Source organism: Fulmarus glacialis, unplaced genomic scaffold, assembly GCF_000690835.1.
Source record: "Fulmarus glacialis isolate BGI_N327 unplaced genomic scaffold, ASM69083v1 scaffold16048, whole genome shotgun sequence".
NCBI lineage: Eukaryota > Metazoa > Chordata > Aves > Procellariiformes > Procellariidae > Fulmarus > Fulmarus glacialis.
This window is the reverse complement of record NW_009229078.1, coordinates 1-16882: the sequence shown is the minus strand read 5'-3', so window position 1 is coordinate 16882 and position 16882 is coordinate 1. Positions and strand designations below refer to the sequence as shown.

The following is a 16882-nucleotide window of genomic DNA, read 5'->3' as shown; positions in this document are numbered from 1 at the left end:
AGAGGCAGCCGCTTCAACCCCTACTAGCCCTTTTCCAAGGGGGATGATCTTGGCAAAAGCAGGTGCTTGAAGGCTGGGAGGTTTTTCAGGGCAGCAGTGCCAGATCGCACAGCTCCCTGGTGAATGCAGGGCAGAAAGCGGGGCTTGGGCTGGCATGGGGCGACCTGCGAGAAGAGCTGCAGAAGACCCTTCCTGCCAAGGAGGTTCATTCCTCGCTGCCAGAGCGGCAGGACTGTGGACCATTGTTCCCATGGCAGGGTTACATTCCTGATCTCCTAGCAGGTCCCCAGCCCCTTCCTGGGACACTTACTGTTGCTTCTGCAGAATGACCCATCAGAAAGGAGTGAACTTGACAGACGTCAAGGTGAATGACACACAGGAGTTCATTCAGGTGAGACCCCACCAGGAAGGCAGCCTGGAAGACATGTGGCGGGTCAGGTAAGGGCAGCTCTGGGGGAAGCAGAGTTTGCTGGTGGGGTTGAAACAGAGGCCTTTTTTTCAGGCTTAAGAACGTAGAAAACTGTCCGGGTTTTGTGCAGGAAGCAGCCCCTTTGGGGACTGCTGCAGCTGCCCTGGAGGTCCCTAGTGCCCCAGGGATTTTGGTTCATGTGTATTCTAACCAGAGGCTTATTCCCGCGCAGGAGCAACTGTGAATCAGGTCGAATTGTGGCTCTGAAATGCTCAGGTGAGTGCCTCTCTCCTGTGTCTCCAAGATACCCGCTTGGATCTAGCAGTTTCTTTGCCCCTACTCCACCCGCTTCCCTCACCCTCCAGCGTGAGGGTCTGGCACCTGGAGCTTCACCTGACACGTGCTCCCCGGCTACCTTGCAGAGTGCGGCCTACGCCCTGGCGCTGCGCGGGTGGTCGGGGGGGTGGACGCACCCCCAGGGCGCTGGCCCTGGCAGGTCAGCGTGTACCACGGCTCCCAGCACCACTGTGGAGGCTCCGTGCTGGCACGCGAATGGATCGTCACGGCGGCTCACTGCGTGCACAGGTACCTCCGGGATCTCCCATGCCCAGCCTTAGAGGTGCTGTGTTCCTGCTCTTATCTCAGGCCTTGGCGCTTCTTGCCCTGCAGTAAGAGGCACGCTGTATTTCTGCTCAGTTACAGGCAGCTTCAAGCCTCTGCCTGGCTGGTTTTCGCAGGCATTATCACCCATGGCTCGATCAAGCAGGGGGCCGGCGTATCAGTAAAGAAAATAATTTACCACCCACTTTATAACGATAATAGCCTCGACTACGACATTGCTCTGATGAAACTGCAAGTTCCCCTGAATTTCTCAGGTAAGATGCTGTCGTGATGCTGTTGTGTCCTTCTCCCATCTGTGGAGTTGTTTAAGAGATGGCCAAAACCCAGCCTCTTCTGAACCTGCCATTTTAGAGCAGCTCTTTAGGGATATCCAGCCTGGCACCTGGGAGGCAGCATGCACAGCAGTGCTGTGTTTTGAACTACACCAGAGCTGTGAATTACTGGGAAAGGTGGCTGTGGGAGCTGAAGTCTCCCGAGTGCCTGGCCTGAGAGCCTTTCATTTCAACGTGCCAGGCTGGGTGGCTCTGCAGGCTGATAGCTCTGCAGCTCTTCCCTGGCTGCTCGTGCTCAGCACAGCACAAAGTTGACCCCACTGGCCTGGCACTTACCCCTGTCACCTTCTTACCAGATGCCATCCGTGCTGTGTGTCTGCCACCCTCCCACCAGGACCTCTTCCAGGGCACGCAGTGTTGGGTCTCTGGCTGGGGCTATACCAGACTAGACCAAGGTAAGCTCCCGTCTTGTCCCTGCCGCTCAGCACTGACTGGAGGCTTTCCCCTTGCTCCCCACCGGCCCTGTCCTGCCCCTTCCATGCCGCATGTGATCTTGCAAATGCCCCCTCCTGCCTTCATCCCACCCTTGCTCCAGCAGCGCTGCAACCCACATCCACAGCTCCTGTAGGTCTGGCCATATTTAATCCCATATAGTAATCCCCTCTTTCCCCTCTTCTGATTTCTCCAGCTAGTGCCCTGCTCTTCCCCTCTTAGAATCATAGAATCATTAAGGTTGGAAAAGACCTCTAAGATCATCAAGTCAAGTCCAACCATCAACCCAACACCACCATGCCCACTAAACCATGTCCCTAAGCGCCTCATCTGCATGTCTTTTAAATACCTCCAGGGATGGAAGCAGGATGGCCTGCTCCCTGCAGGCCGTGTTTCCCTCTTGGCTTCTCTTTCTCCCTCCCCAGGACAAGTTACCGAGACACTGAAGGAAGCACTCGTTCCCTTAATCGGTAGCAAGAGGTGCAATAGTTCGTGCATGTATGCAGGCGAGCTGACTGCCAGGATGCTGTGTGCTGGCTACCTGCATGGGAAAATAGATGCATGCCAGGTAACAGGAGGGAGCAAGTGGTGCATGCTGGGTGTGCATAGCAGGCGTGGGAAGGACTGATAGGTTGTATCTCCCTGTTGTGCTCCAGCAAATTCTGGGTTTTGTGGCAATAGCTTGCAGTAAACAGTCTGTGTAGGGCAATGCTGGGCCCATTACATCACTGCGTGGAGCCCACAGTGCCCCGGTGCATCAATGTCGGGCTGAGATTTAGTTATCTTTATAGAAGGAACACGGAAACCTTGCAGGGAGGCACACACTACTTATTGTACCCGCCTTTCAGCTTCTTGTATGGCCGATGGAACAAAGCCACGTGGAAGAAGCCAGCCTGATCTGCATCCCAGCTGCCAGCGGGGCAGAGCTGCTTCCTTAGTCCTTGCTCTATCTTGCAGGGTGACAGTGGGGGCCCCCTGGTTTGCCAGGATGAATTCGCATGGCGCTTAATAGGCATTGTGAGCTGGGGCCAGGGCTGTGCTGAACCCAACCACCCTGGGGTTTATACCAATGTGGCTCAGCTTCTGCCATGGATTTACCACATCACTGAGGTAAGCTGGAGCAAGCAAAGGTGTATGTTTAGCCTGACCTACAGCCACGCATATTGCATAGACAAACCCCAATGCTAACATCCTATTTTAACTCTTTTCTTCACTACCCTATGCTTACTCTTGATGCATGAACCTCTGGGACAACCTCTTTTATGGTACTGATTCCTTTTTTTGTTTTCTTTTTTTTTTTTTTTTGGACTAGATCTACTAGAAATAAGGCAAGGAGAGACTTCACAGAGCAACGCTTTGCCCTTTCCACATAGTAAGTGGAGAACGGTCCAGGACTTATTCATACTGTGTTACTATAACCCTAATAAAATCCCCAGACAACATGAGAAAACATGCTCAGTATAAATAGTTTATTAAAGAAAATAGCAAATTATATTTCTGTGAACAATCCACATGGGAGAAGTGGTGTTTTTCAAAATACGCTGTTTTTTGGATTGCTATGTATAAAGGGGCAGGGGATCCCATGAGATGCAAGTGTTATGGGAACACTCTCAGCCTTCAGATAAATGAAGTGGAGGGGAAGAAAAGAAAAATCTAGAGTTTTAAGTGGCAGTGAGATTTTGCTTCAGTATCTCCCTTCCTTGCTGCATTCCCATGTGCTGGACTCAGTCTAACTGCCAATTTGACTGCATTTGCCCCCTCCCTATGCCAGTTAAAGCCAGAAACAGAAGGGTCTCCTCACTACCTGCCATGGCTGTGCTCAGCTGACCCAGCAGGCAGAATGGCCATTCAGTTCTGCAATAACTTAGGTGCAACATGAAAGCCAGCTGTGATTCAGGTCCTGCACAAATGCTTGGAAATGTGAACAAAAGTCAGACAAAAATGCAAATTAAAAGAATACAACAGCAGATAACAGATTAAAACATTAAGCTCTGAGATCAAAACTTCTGTAAGCAGGTTGTAACCTCTACATGGTAGGAAATACTTTGTTGCACATGTGCAGCAACTGGCATATCCTGGCCTCTGGGCTATGTTTTAATGAATGCTCTTGGTGAGTTTTTCAATTAAAAGAAATGTACGTTTCTCAAAGTCTCAAACATAGCCTTTTGTAACTTAAAAGATAATGCTATGAGTGCACACTTCATTCCCTTTTTATATTCATTTACATTTCTCTCAGTATTCTTAAAGAACAGAAAATTTACTACAAGAAAGACAACAGATGCCAGACCTACCTAGTTCACGCGCACAAAAAGGTAAAGGAAGGAGCTGAACTGGCTTCTACAGTTAGTAAAGTGAGACTGAAAAATTCCAGGTCAGTTTTAAGATCTTTCCAATGAGAAATAAAGCCATGAGGGCATTTTGCCACTTGCGCAAAACCCTGTGACTTGATAAACAGTTCATTCAGAACAGGATCTCCTCTCTGCCCACCCCCCAAATTTTCACTCTCTTGATGTCTGCTATTCAGGGAAACCTGAGGTGGGAAAGAGCAAAGTTTGGCACTTCAGTATTCTTAGAAGGATATCAAAAGCTATCAAAGTCTATGGATTTCATATGTAACTTGCAGGGACAGAAGAGGTAAGACACAAAGGGGCTTCATACCCCCTGATGTAAAACTGCATAGATAAGATTCACTACTGAGAAACAAAAATCCCTCTACAAGACCCTTAAGCAAGCAAGTTTGAGTGGATGTTATACAGCACCTTACATGAGAAGCCCATCTGACAGCAGTGCCTGTTCTCACAAAGAGATGTTGGATACAAGATTTGATTTATTTCCCTATTCTGGGCTTAACAGGGAAATGAAATCCTAGAGAATGGAAATTAGCAAACATCACAAAAAGCATTTCTTCACCAGGACTGTACACCCACCAGCTCATGAAGGAAAACTTGGATCTGGGCAGAACACCTCTGGGAAGCATGGCAGGAGACTGAATTTTCAAGCCCAAACTCCGTCTGCCTGGCAGATGGAGCATAAACAGTTAGTGCCCATGTGTTACCCACCTTTGATTTTCTGGTCCCAGACTCACAGAGCCATCCTCTTTGCCCTTACAAACATTGAGCCAGGAAATGTTTCTTCTGCCTCAGTCAAGCCTCCAGGAAGCACTTACCTAATGCTAAGTTTTTCTTATACCAGTACAAGTAAGAAGGGTCAAATCCAAACAATATTTGAAAGACTCAGTTTCTTCTTGCTTTATCAGAAGATGCAACATGTAGGAGTAAACACAGAGTTACTTAATTTTGGCCAGCGCTGCTGCTCTCCTTTCTGTGTTCTGGAACAAGGCTCGGATCAGACTCTTCACTTCAGCTGCAGAGAATTCAGCTGCAAGAGGCCCCTTCCCATCCGCCCACCTACGTGGGAAAGAAAGATCTTTATTTAACCAAACCCCACAGAAATGTCATGTTAAAACAAGCCTTCTGAGTGCTCGTTACAGTAGTAAGTCTGAAGGCAAAACAAATCCAGTTAGCAGCCTATTAGCTGTACGCAACTTGAGTCCAGAGTTGTTTAGCTAGGTATATAAAGCAACAGCTTGTGAGGTGATTTTTGCACCCATTACTCACTACTTTTTCCTTCTCCAAAATAAGCCTAAAGCCTGTCTGCAAAATTCCCATTCACCTCCCAAACAACAGGAAAAAAAAAAAAAAGTGGTTTATGCCCAGGTGGAAGTAGCGTTGGGAACCTTTGGTGTCTAACACTGCTCCAATAGCAGCAATGAGCAGGGTACAGAAAAGGAACTGCCTTCCCTATGTGCCTTTTCCATGTCTGGTACCTTTTCAGTTTAGCCTGCTGAGGACAGTCTGTTTTCTTGCCATTCAGACGTATGCGTGAGGCAGCTGTGAACAGGGAAATGTCTAGCTTCTGACAACTCGTGCCAGCTAAAATGATAGAATTATGCAAATCCTCATGTATAATTCAGCTGAACCCTCCTTACAAGTTAAAAGAAGCAAGAAACAGCATCTAAAAAGCAGAGGCCGATCATGTGGAACGATTGCAGCAGCAAGGCACAGCTAACATCAAAAGCAGTAGGCAAAATGCCAGGCTGCTTACCGTGAAATACTTCTGAACTTAGAGAAGCCAAGGGGGATGCACAATCGCTCTGTGGCTGGCTCTCCCATGGCACTTGTTTTTTTTACCACTGCCTTTTCCTTTGCAGGACGCAGCTGAATATATGAACAAGCCTGAAATGGACTATAAACACACAACCCTAGGAGCAGTTATCTGATCCTTATTAACGGTGATTGCCTTTCATCTGAACAGAGTCCCCCGAGTGCAGTGCTCTGCTGATGTCAAAGCACTTCCCAGCTCCCTGTTGTTGGGGTGAAGAACTAACTGAAAAGGAAGAAAGGAAGACACCTACTGATCTACTATTTCTTGGAGGTTGGCTTGCAAGATGATCATCAGCTCTTTGAATGTCATCCATTTCTGCACGTAGACTGGAACTTCCTCTTGGTATTTCTTATTTTCGTCTTCTTCAGGTAGTGGGGTGAAAACTTGGGGTCCTTCTTCCACCATGGTCCTACAGAGGGAGTACAACCTATCTGCATCTTCTGCAGAGATATCCTAGAATTGAACAAATGTTAACAGGGGAGCAGTTAGATATATTTTGGAGTGCCAAGCAGTAAGTGAAATGAAAAAAAAAGTGGCTGTGTGTGTGAAGATGAAAGCAGTGGTTTAGATCATGTTTAACATTCTCAAGCTAATATAACTTATTTCATGAATAGCTATTTCACCAAGTTCTCAGCGATTGCCTCAGAACAATGGTTGCGCTTCTAAACAGCGTATCTTAGTGCAATAGCAAGCATTTCACTGTGAAACAGAGGTGTGTTGATGAAGTTTACAAGTTATGATGAACAGTTTACAAGGAAATTGCTCAGGCATTGCCAGCCCATTGATGAAAGCCGAGCTTTTTGGGAGGCACAGCCTGAGCAAGTGTCCTGTAAACTAGCTATTATGGGAAAAGAGGACTTACTGGTCTAATGCACAGTGGGAAGGCTCTTTGGATGTAGATTACAACAAGGACAGATGCACTAATGTATTTCTATTATTTGCTGTGAAAATATATTTTAACTAAGAAATGTAATAGGATAGTTGTACTTGACCCAAGGTAACCTGACAATCACTTAAACACAGTACTGGGAGTCAAATGGAGATTTAAACAGGTAAGAATTTCAGTTTGAAATGCCACAGGTATTTTGGCATCTGGTGCCTAGATAGGATGTAGAGGTTCATTAGAGATGCACAGATTGAAAACATATCAGAACACGTGGAGTTTGAAACAACAGTTAACTCCTGTGCCCTGAACAAAGAAAAAGAGATCAATTCATAGAAATGTTTATAGTAGGAGTGACACACCTAAATCCAAATTAAGATGAAATCACAGCCACTTCCCGGACTCTCCCCTTGACTACAGAGTCATGGAATCGCTCTAAGAGTATATATGGTCTCAACTGGATGTGAGTTATTGGTACCTTGAATATTTCTCATAGACAGGACTACAAAAAGACAACTATTCCCCTGAAACCTGATCTTGGAAAGAACTTCCAGAGGTCACAAATGCTAGCTGTTCACACCACCCTATGCCTGGCATGTCCATCTCATGCAGTTACCTCTAGGGCAGCAATCCTAGTTACAATCTCTGTGAGAGCCGTGTTCAGTAAAGTCCCCATAGCCTTGCAGTATACGTTCACTGGAAGGACATCTTGCCAGACTTTTCCCAGTCTTTTCAACTGATGCAATACCTGGAAGATAACAGCTATGTGTTATCTACATGTTATCAAAAAGAATATTAAGAGAGGCACCAAATGATAAGGTGACTACATATGGTCAGAAACCAGTTTGAAAGAAGCAAACGGCAATGAAGGATCCTGCTATCGCATGGAGCAGACGTTCCTGGGAAAAAATGCAACATTTTCAGTTTGCATTAAGGCTCATCAAAAGTGTGACAGATCTTTCCTTGAAAAATGAAAAACATTATAAAGGTACGATAAACAAAAGTTGAAGATTAAGAAGCTTTTCATTTCAACTTGGAGCAAGAGGAACTGAACTCAGCATGGTTCAATTTTACAAGACAACGCAACACAGGAAAAAAAAAACCATGCCAGAAAATTGTTTTGAAAAGTTCCACTCTGCTGAAACACTGCACAGTTGTCTGGACTGAGATTACCTTCCCAAGGACAACATCTACAGACAATGGGATATTTGGCTTTGATTGCCTTGCTTACCTGCCTTATTGCTTTGTTTGCTGCACAGTAATTTTCCTCATCATCCATATTAGAAAAATTCCTGGCACTTGACAGCCTCTCCAGGATTTCTCCTTTCTGCACTCGCATCTGGGCCAGAAAACACTCCATCCCTTTAGGAGCAAAAACAAGCAAAGAGAAGCAATTAAGCAATTACTAAATTTGCCAATTTAGAGACTGTAAGTGCTGAATAATGAACTTGCTATAATGTTTTATTTTTAGAGGAATTTCCAGTCTCTAAACAGTCTCGTAGAGCAAATTGAACCAGGCCCAGTAACATATTCGGTAAGCTCTTGCGCAGCTTGCATTGCTACACCACTTTTGAAAAAGAGCTGAGTAGCAGAATTAACTATGGATGACAGGCTCCTATTAGGCTCGTACAAACTTATCTCAGAATTTGTTTTCATAGAATAAGCTAAAGAAAACATCAAAGGACTGAGCAGCAGATCCCAAAATATCCGAGTGCCACAACATCTGGCTGGATAATGAACTGTTCTTGGAACCATGTGCTGGACAAGAAGAGTTGGGTTTCAAAGAGTCAAGCCCTAAATAGCCATCTTGCTTAGAGTCATAACGCTCTGTCAGACTTCCCAATCTAGAAAATGTCCTTGCTATGTGTCCGAAACTCGTGAATAACAATCCACTGCTTGAGTCAGTAGCCACACTTATATTAAATCATTCAGCAACAAATGCCAGGATTAATTACTATGTCATCCATCAATTTATTTCAATACCGAAAGGTAAAATTACCAAGTCTCCTAAAACCAGGTACCAGATCTACAAAAGTAGCTGCTCCGTCGCACAGGATGTTAGTCAGGCGGTATCGGAACTGGTGTCCCAGGGTGAGCAAGTGGTGAGCAATATACATGCAGTTGTTGTGGTGAATGGCTGCCAGCTGGGGTAGCTTCTGAAGGTTCTCCCTGTCCCAGGAAGGAGGAAGAGAAAAGGAAGAAATATATTTATTTAGATGTGGCTCTGTTAAAAAAAAATTGTCATGCCTACCCTAGAGAAACTCACGGTCTGTCTCAGACAGATGTTGCAAGTAACTAACTGTGGGTAACGCCCGATAAAGACATCAGTCAGGATAAAAGCATTTATCCTCCTGTCACGTCCGCACAAGAACTTACAGAAAAGGAGTTTCATGGCTAGCGAAATGCACTTCGGCGTTCGAACCATGTGTTACATCCACATTGTTTCTGGCAATGGACTTTCAAACAGGAAATACTTTGTTATAGCAAAGTTATGGTGAGGAAAAGAGAGAGAAGTCTTTTTTGGTAATACCCCAGTGTTCTCTGACAGAAAGGTATACTTTCAGTCTTCATTGCTGCTCTTTTTTACAGGAGAAACATCATGAAAAATCTCTGCATCAGGCCTGGGGTCAAAGTTAGGTGGCTGGATTCAAACACAACCGTTACAAGAACTGCAACTATCTCCTTGGCCATCAAACTGCCAACTCTGAAACTCTGAAGCACCTATTTTGCAGCAGGTACGATTTAGTAATAGATTAAGAGCATGAGCTTTTTGCCGCTGGAGGAAGCCCTTAGTAGTCTCTGGCTGTGGTGGACAAACTGGGGACAAGTGGGGCTGTTCCAATAGCATTGTTCTCTCTCCAAAACAGGCCCTAGGTAATACACATGCACACTTACTTGTGGTATGTTGGCACTACATCATAGAACAGCTGGAATATATTCCGTACAGAGTAGAAAAGCTGTATACAGCTGCAAGGAAAATAAGGTTCACGTTAGTTTGTCAGTGGAATTAACATCTTGTTCACAAGTGACCCCCAACCTTCTCCAAAACAAGGTTTTGTTAGTAGTGAAGCACTGGCAGTGAAGTACTGGCACACAGAGTAGATTGTCAGGATCAATTACAGTGATGTCAACAAAGGCAACATTCTGGAAAATTCACAAAGGCTGTGATGACCTTGTAAGTTCAGTGTGGAAAAGACAAGCTTCAGACCACATGTCAGAAGGGAGATATATGAAACCCAAGGAACAAAGGAGACAGTGTCCCTTCCTCACCAGATGTGCGTAAATAGTGAGCCCTCTCTCTGCCACAGTACACTGAAGGGCATTCAGTACCTAGGCAACTCTCCTTTAGGGTTGTGGTCTCCAGTTTTTAAAGCAGACTGTACGTGGTTCCTGAAAACGTTCATTTTCTCTGAAGAGCCCTGTCAGATACAGAGCTGGAGTTCTTTGCTTTCACCCAGCACAATGAAAGCAAGAACTCATCTCAGAATAGGTGCCATCACTTATCATTTGGTTTGAAAAAAAGAGATGGTTTTGATTTTTCTAAACACCGATAGCTAACATATGATAAAACATTGAAGTGAACACTGCAGTCGCATTTCTCCGAACTAAAAGACCGAAGCCATGAACTACATTGTGCACACTAGGGAGTTTACCATGTTTTCACTGCTTTAATAGCTAAAATACAATAAAGTGTACCTGAATGCTCCCTAAAAACGTAAGTCCGAAAGACTGCTTAACCTGAGTATTGCAGGAAACACAGTCCACAATTGCTCCTGCTGTACCAGTGTATTGCATGAACCCAGGGGTGCATCCTCCAGCCAAAACAGAGAGTAACTTTAATTATTCTAATTTTTAAGTATCTTCTGTTCTTTTAAAGTTCTTTTAATCTATTCACAGATGCTTGGTGTTGCCAAAGGCAATAAGTATCTGACACCCAAGAGTTACCCGCTAATATATAATTCCTACCACTGATCTGTGCTGGCTGTAGCTTCCAACAGCGTCTGATAAGCCAGCTCCATCAGTTTCTCCACTGATGAACTGATGCGGCATGTGGGCAGAGAAAACGTGTACTGACTCAGTTTAGTCTCATCCTCTAAATTCACCATGTTGTTATGCAGAAGTTTAGAAGTTTTTTGCATTTTTAAGTGATCTCCTGCTCCAGGATCAGGAAGTCTTGGTAGGGCTACACAGGAATCAGGTGTAATCTAAGGGAAAACAAGAGAGAGGTATAATATAATTTAGAGCCCACAGAAAGGAGACTGCGCAAGACTACAAAATATTGAATGACAGAGATTTAAGACTCAAGATAAACACAAGGCTGCAGAAGTCCCTAAAACTACTGTAAGTCTCCTGGCTTATGAACAACACAGCAGACCATGAAACAGTCTATACGGTGTTACATGCCTAGAAGCAACTCTGCAAGTAATCCTCTAATTTTTCTTATGCTTATGATAGTAGCCAGAAAAGCTTATGCTAGCAAATTTCAAGTATTTTGAGAAATGTCTTGTTAGTAAAACAACTCTCTTGAGCACTATTAAAAAAGGTTTTGAAACTGTTGTTTGCCAAGATCCCCAAATAATCAAGAGTATTCAGCACTACACAAAAAAAAGGACTTGACTGTTCTAGACAAGCCTTCTTCAACAGCTAAGCTATTTTTCCACATAGAAAAACAGTGTATTGCATCAACAGTCACCTTTACAGTATTGTGTATTTCTGAGGTCATCAGGTTTCTGGCTGCCACAATCACATCCTGGCACTTCTTGTTAGCAAAGTGGGAATTGACATTACGGGCATATTTCAGCAAATCAGTTGTGTCTCCTCTCAAAAACTGCATGTTCTTCAAAGCTTTTTCAAATTCCTCTGTGGATTTAATCACCTGAGAAGAGCAGACACATATTCTACATTAACATAGTTTCCTAAAATCAAAGAACAAAATTAAAGTTGGATATAAACTCTTCCACTCAGCTGAAAGCGAAGGATGAAACTAGTTTTTAGAGGGCAACTAACCATCCAACAGCTTTTCAGTCATCTTTTGGAAAAAGCTGGCTCAGCTGGGGGCCGTGATCGCACAATAATACAGTGTGTGAACTGCAGGTTTGTCCCCCTGACTGTGCTGGCAACCTAATTCAAAAACCAGAGGAGCAAGACGATCGAATTTCATTACACTGGACTACCTGGGGCAAAGGGACTGGGAGGTTTATCCTACGACTGCTGCTGTTTGAAACAGCGCCCTCTCCAGGGAAAGGAGCTTTTGGCATTCTTCACTAGCGGTAAGTTCTGTTTCATGTATGTAGTTTTAAAAAAAATTACGTGGCCTATGCAAGAAACCCCTGTGATCATTAACAACAAATACAAAGACAAACAGAGTAATCAGTCGTCAGGAAGCCAGCTGGGCAAGCAGCACTGCCACATCATCATCTTCAGCCTCTCACAGAGGCTCAGACAAGTGCCTTCCATGGCATACCCTGAAAAGTCTCCAGTTCTTAGCTAAATATGGCCCAAATTCCACAGATCAGAGACCTTGCACACTTTGCATGACAGAAAACACAAGCCACAGCTTAACTGAGAGAAATACACAATTCTAGATCAGCAAAACACAGCTTTTGTGTCTGGCATTTCTACCACATGGATCTGAACGATTTTTGAGACCTACCTCTACGTACTGCTCTAGTTTGCTGCTATTGGTTGGGATTGAATTCACCAGACAGTTCTGAATGAGGCAGTCCGATAACTCTTCCCATATCATATCACCTAGCAGTTCTGCAAGTGTAACTCTGCACTCCTTTTTATCTTCCACAGGCTGCTCAAGAGGCACATCTGAATTCAAGAGAACAGAAATGGATTTTAACACACCTGCTCCCTGGACCAGACCCTTCACCAGTTCACTCAGTCCTTCCTGTCAGAACAGCGTCTATCAACTGTTCCATAATCTTGTAACGGAGGTATTCTTCTTATCCAGGCCATGTGCTGGGCCTGCGGAATCACCCACCCGACCAAAAGACAACTGAATGTACCTGTAAACTGAACCCGCTTTCCCAGCATGTTTATCTCATGAAATGCTAGCAAAGCCCAGACCAGTTTCTAGCCAATGGAAGATCCTGCATGTGACCAGCCTGACCGAGGGAACTCGCTGGATTGCGTCATAATTTCCACCTTTCAGACCTGTGGCATGCAAAGATCTTCAATGCAGTGACTGGTTCATAAGAAAAAACGTTTACCAAAAAATTCATTCCTTGATCCCTTTGAGGCAAAATATTTTCCTCCTTCGTTTTCCCAGCTCTGTGAATGCTGCGTCACTACTAAGTCCAGTTTGACAAGGTACCAAGCTGTCCAAGAGCACAGCGTAGCAATTTAACATTAAAAGCTGCTTAGACCTTACACATAATTCAACACTGCTTAACAACCAGATACTCTAGAAAGCTTCTGTTCCAATTACATGAACAAGGTAGTGATTTCAGTCTAATTCCGAAAGGGAGAAACTACGTACTCAACAGATATTTGTGGAGAACTTCAAAAATAAGCTTGATCTTGTCAAAAACCTCCATAGGAGAGGAACGATCCAAGTTAGGCTCCTCAGACTTAAAACGTAGGATGAACACATCTGACTGTTCCTCTGTGAATGGCTGAAGAGACGGGTATGAAATCAGCGGCTTGAGGATGTATTTCAGCAACAACTGGCCTGAGAAACGAAAAAAAGATGTTTTCCAACAGCAGGAGGCAGGCAGTTCGCTCCAGTGAGGCCCAACCATGAGTACTTTGGATGTAGAGTTTCTTTGCATGAAGTGGAAGAAACACCCTCTTGATTAGCCCTATCAGGGAACAGCTAATGAGGTAAAACGCTGGGTTTGGTTTCACAAAGACCATTTTACTCATGTAAAACACATATGGAGGCCTAACAAAGAGCAGCATATTTAACGTAAAGTGAAAAACAACTTAAACAGCTGGAAGCATGAAATCCTGTCCTAGCATCTGCCATTCTTCCTGACTGATTTTATCAACACCTGAGAATGCTGAAGCCCAGAGGCTGCCTGAAACCAACAGTCTTGCTCTTGGTTGATGAGGAGGCTGTAACTGGGAAAAGTCTTTAAAACGTCAGAAACCGCATAGCCACAGTAAATTGACAGGAATGGATAAATAATTCCAGATAACTAATAGGATAAACAAAGGATAAATAATTTCCTATTGATAGAGCATTCACCTCACGCTCAGTGGGAAACACAAACCAAGAGAGAAAGAAGTCTTCCAGTGTACTGCTGAAGTGAACTGGATCTCGATATCCATCTTAAAACAAGTCTGAACTCTCATCCACTCGGGCTACTGTAGCTATGTTTACCTGGATCCACGGTCTGTCTTACCAAAAATTTTAAGCTTGGTGTGCAGCTCTCCTAGGACAGCAAATGCCTGCAGCACAGAAGCAACAGGTGGGCCAGCAATCTCCTCCTCTTTTGATGGCACTGTGCGTAAGTGCAGTTCTGAATGCATCACTGACTCCAGGCTGCTGCTTTCTAAAGAAAAAGAAGAACCACCTCTCTGTCAGAGCGCGGTCTGAGATACAGCAGATCTGAGAAGCTACTGCATTCCTCAGGTGGCAGCTAAAGCAATATTCTACCTCTCCCCGTTTCCACAAAACACAGTTCCTGTAAAAGACCATCAGAAGAGGGTACCAAGTTCCTTGTGTTACAGTGCAGGACAATGGAATGAGAATCAGTCTCTTACAACGGTCCAGAATTTTCATTTCAGTCGCCTTGCAATTGAATGACATTTAGTTACAATTGCTTTCCTTCCCCTCTTCTCCCCATTTCAAGCCAAATCCAAAGGAAGAGGTTTTCTCTTCCAAAGGAAAAGTTTATATTTCAATGAAGACAGCAACATACAGACTCTTGAGCAGTTCTTGCAATTAGCTGCCTGCAACAAAAGCGGCAACCTGAAAACCTATCAGAGAAAGCTGAAGTATCCTTAAAACTAGTCTAGTGGGGAAACATGTTCAGGCTGAACAAAAATTTCAGAAAACTCTTCCAGCTACTATGTCGAATCAGGTATTCAATAATAAGCAACTTGAAATTTTGGCCCAGCTGATTTCCTCAGGAGCAGCAGCTTTGCAAGAGAGCATCCCTTTTCTGATATTAGGTGAGTACCTTTTGAAGGAGGAAGCTTCCATACAGCCAATTTCTGCCATTCTTCTCCTAGATGATAGAGCATGTTCTGTGTCTGCACTGTGAGCTCTGTGCCTAGTGCTTTCAGGATCTTCAGCTCAAAGCCCTTGCGGGATTCCAGCATTTTCAGGCTGCTTCGTGCCTGGTGGTAAAGATCACACACAAAACACGGGTAACTGTTGCCCCTGCTAATGAAAAGCATCTTGTGAAATTTATTGAAAGTATTGTCATATGCTTAAGAAGTCACTGTTACCTGTTCCAGTTGTTGAGCTGCTGCAGCATACTTCCTTTCCAGCAATGCAGTGTTGTACTCTTTAATAGCTGTATCAAACTGCAACAATCAAATAGATTCGTATGTCACTGTGTATCTGCTATTAGACTGCAATTTTTTAAACAACATGGCTAAAGACAGGGGAGCCATAGACAGTTATTCAAAAGAGAAGCCCAGAATAATACCATAGACTGATCACCAGAGAGGATGACTACTGCTTAATGATTTTAAGCCGCTCCCTCTCCTCACCTCCTGTAGCTTTTTCAGAATACTCAGGACCAGTGTGTCTCGCTCCAACTGCTGCTTCAATTCAGTAAATTCAGCAACAGCGACATTTAGATCTCGCTGAACCTAAAATAACAAACTTTTCAGTTCATTTACAGCAAGCAAATGTTATCGGACACATTTCCTCTTAAAAGTGATAATGATATGAGATTTAAAGTATTTCTGTTACTAGAATAATTTGTTGAGGAGGAAGAAGGCTCCATCCATTTTAGTCCTTGCTAGGAAGATCCTTATAAGCATGAGAAGCACTTATAAAGTATTTTCTCTTTTAATACATGACAGTTTTTTTAAAGGCACTGTAAGGAAATTCAGTCTCAAGAGGCAGTCAAAAGGACTTCAGTGGTCCTTTAACACAGCCATTTAAAATGCAACAATGCTTGAACTAAGCCAAAAGTTAATTCTCAATTAACACCATGACAGAACCCCAGATGTTAGAAAATCAATCAAAGAAGCAAAAAACAGAGAGTGCGTCTGCTCTTCAGCCTGCACGAGCTGCTCACATTCACCTTAAAGACTTCAGTGAATGTGCACAGCTATGATTGAGGTTCTCATTCTGCCCAAAATCACTGTGGGACCAACACTCAGCCAGTCCATTACTGTGTCACACCTTACCGCAATATACAAGGCTGATCCTTCTCTCCTTTCTAAAGAAGAGGCGTGTGACACACTTTTCCAACTGTACAACAGACAGCAAACCATGATCCATGCCTTAATGACAATTCTTTACTTACACCCCCGACGTGACACACACCTCTGCAGCATGTGTCACCTAAAGGCATTTTTTAGGGGTGATATCATCCAGGGTTCTTAGTTAGGAGTCCGCCTCCCCCAGTCCCCTCGCAACACACCAAGCGGGGGGGCCCTACAGGTTTGGGATGAAACTGAAGGGAATCTACAACAGCCCCCAGGGAAGACCACGCTGTCACCTCGTTTTCAATCCCCGCTTTCAGCAGGTCGATGTTGCTGGACAGCCCATCCACTTGCGACACCAAGTCCTCAGCGCTCTGCATGCTGGGCAGGAACTCGTTATACTTCTTGTTAATCATGTTGCAGACTTCTCCCTAAAGAAGAGGGATCATTGGGACGCCGTCGCTGTCAGGTGGACCTTCGTGAGCGCCCTCCCCTGTGCGGTGGTACCCTTTCAAGGCTTGGGGCACCCTGGTCTGAGCCAGCTGCTGGGGCGGCGCAGCCGGGCTGACGGGCGCTCTTCGCCAGGCGCTTCCCCCGCGCGGTGCGGCTGGCACAGCTGCCAGCAGACCCCAGCAAAGAACTGCCAGAGATCACCGCCCGGGACAGGCGCTCCAGCTGCATCAGACCGGGGCGGAGGCGACC

General features: G+C 44.7%; 2 protein-coding genes across 2 annotated transcripts; one reads left to right on the top strand and one right to left on the bottom strand.

The window, feature by feature from the left end:
* Positions 1 to 324: 324 nt before the first annotated feature.
* Positions 325 to 3673, top strand: TMPRSS5 (transmembrane protease, serine 5; the record flags this gene model as incomplete). The annotated part of the gene is made up of 8 exons (XM_009583734.1): positions 325 to 438; positions 642 to 685; positions 832 to 994; positions 1106 to 1284; positions 1659 to 1757; positions 2220 to 2362; positions 2752 to 2904; positions 3566 to 3673. Coding segments are annotated over 8 exons (1003 nt in total), but the record flags the coding sequence as incomplete, so codon positions are not given.
* A 938-nt stretch (positions 3674 to 4611) lies between these two features.
* On the bottom strand, positions 4612 to 16628 carry ZW10 (zw10 kinetochore protein). The gene is made up of 15 exons (XM_009583732.1): positions 16477 to 16628; positions 15515 to 15616; positions 15248 to 15325; positions 14977 to 15136; positions 14197 to 14346; positions 13329 to 13520; positions 12495 to 12658; positions 11535 to 11717; positions 10808 to 11046; positions 9737 to 9808; positions 8841 to 9010; positions 8073 to 8203; positions 7458 to 7589; positions 6209 to 6411; positions 4612 to 5201 (listed from the first exon to the last, which is right to left on the bottom strand). The coding sequence occupies exons 1-15, from the start codon at positions 16594 to 16596 to the stop codon at positions 5081 to 5083; spliced, it is 2217 nt and encodes a 738-aa protein (XP_009582027.1). The 5' UTR covers positions 16597 to 16628; the 3' UTR covers positions 4612 to 5080.
* Between the last annotated feature and the right edge of the window lie 254 nt (positions 16629 to 16882).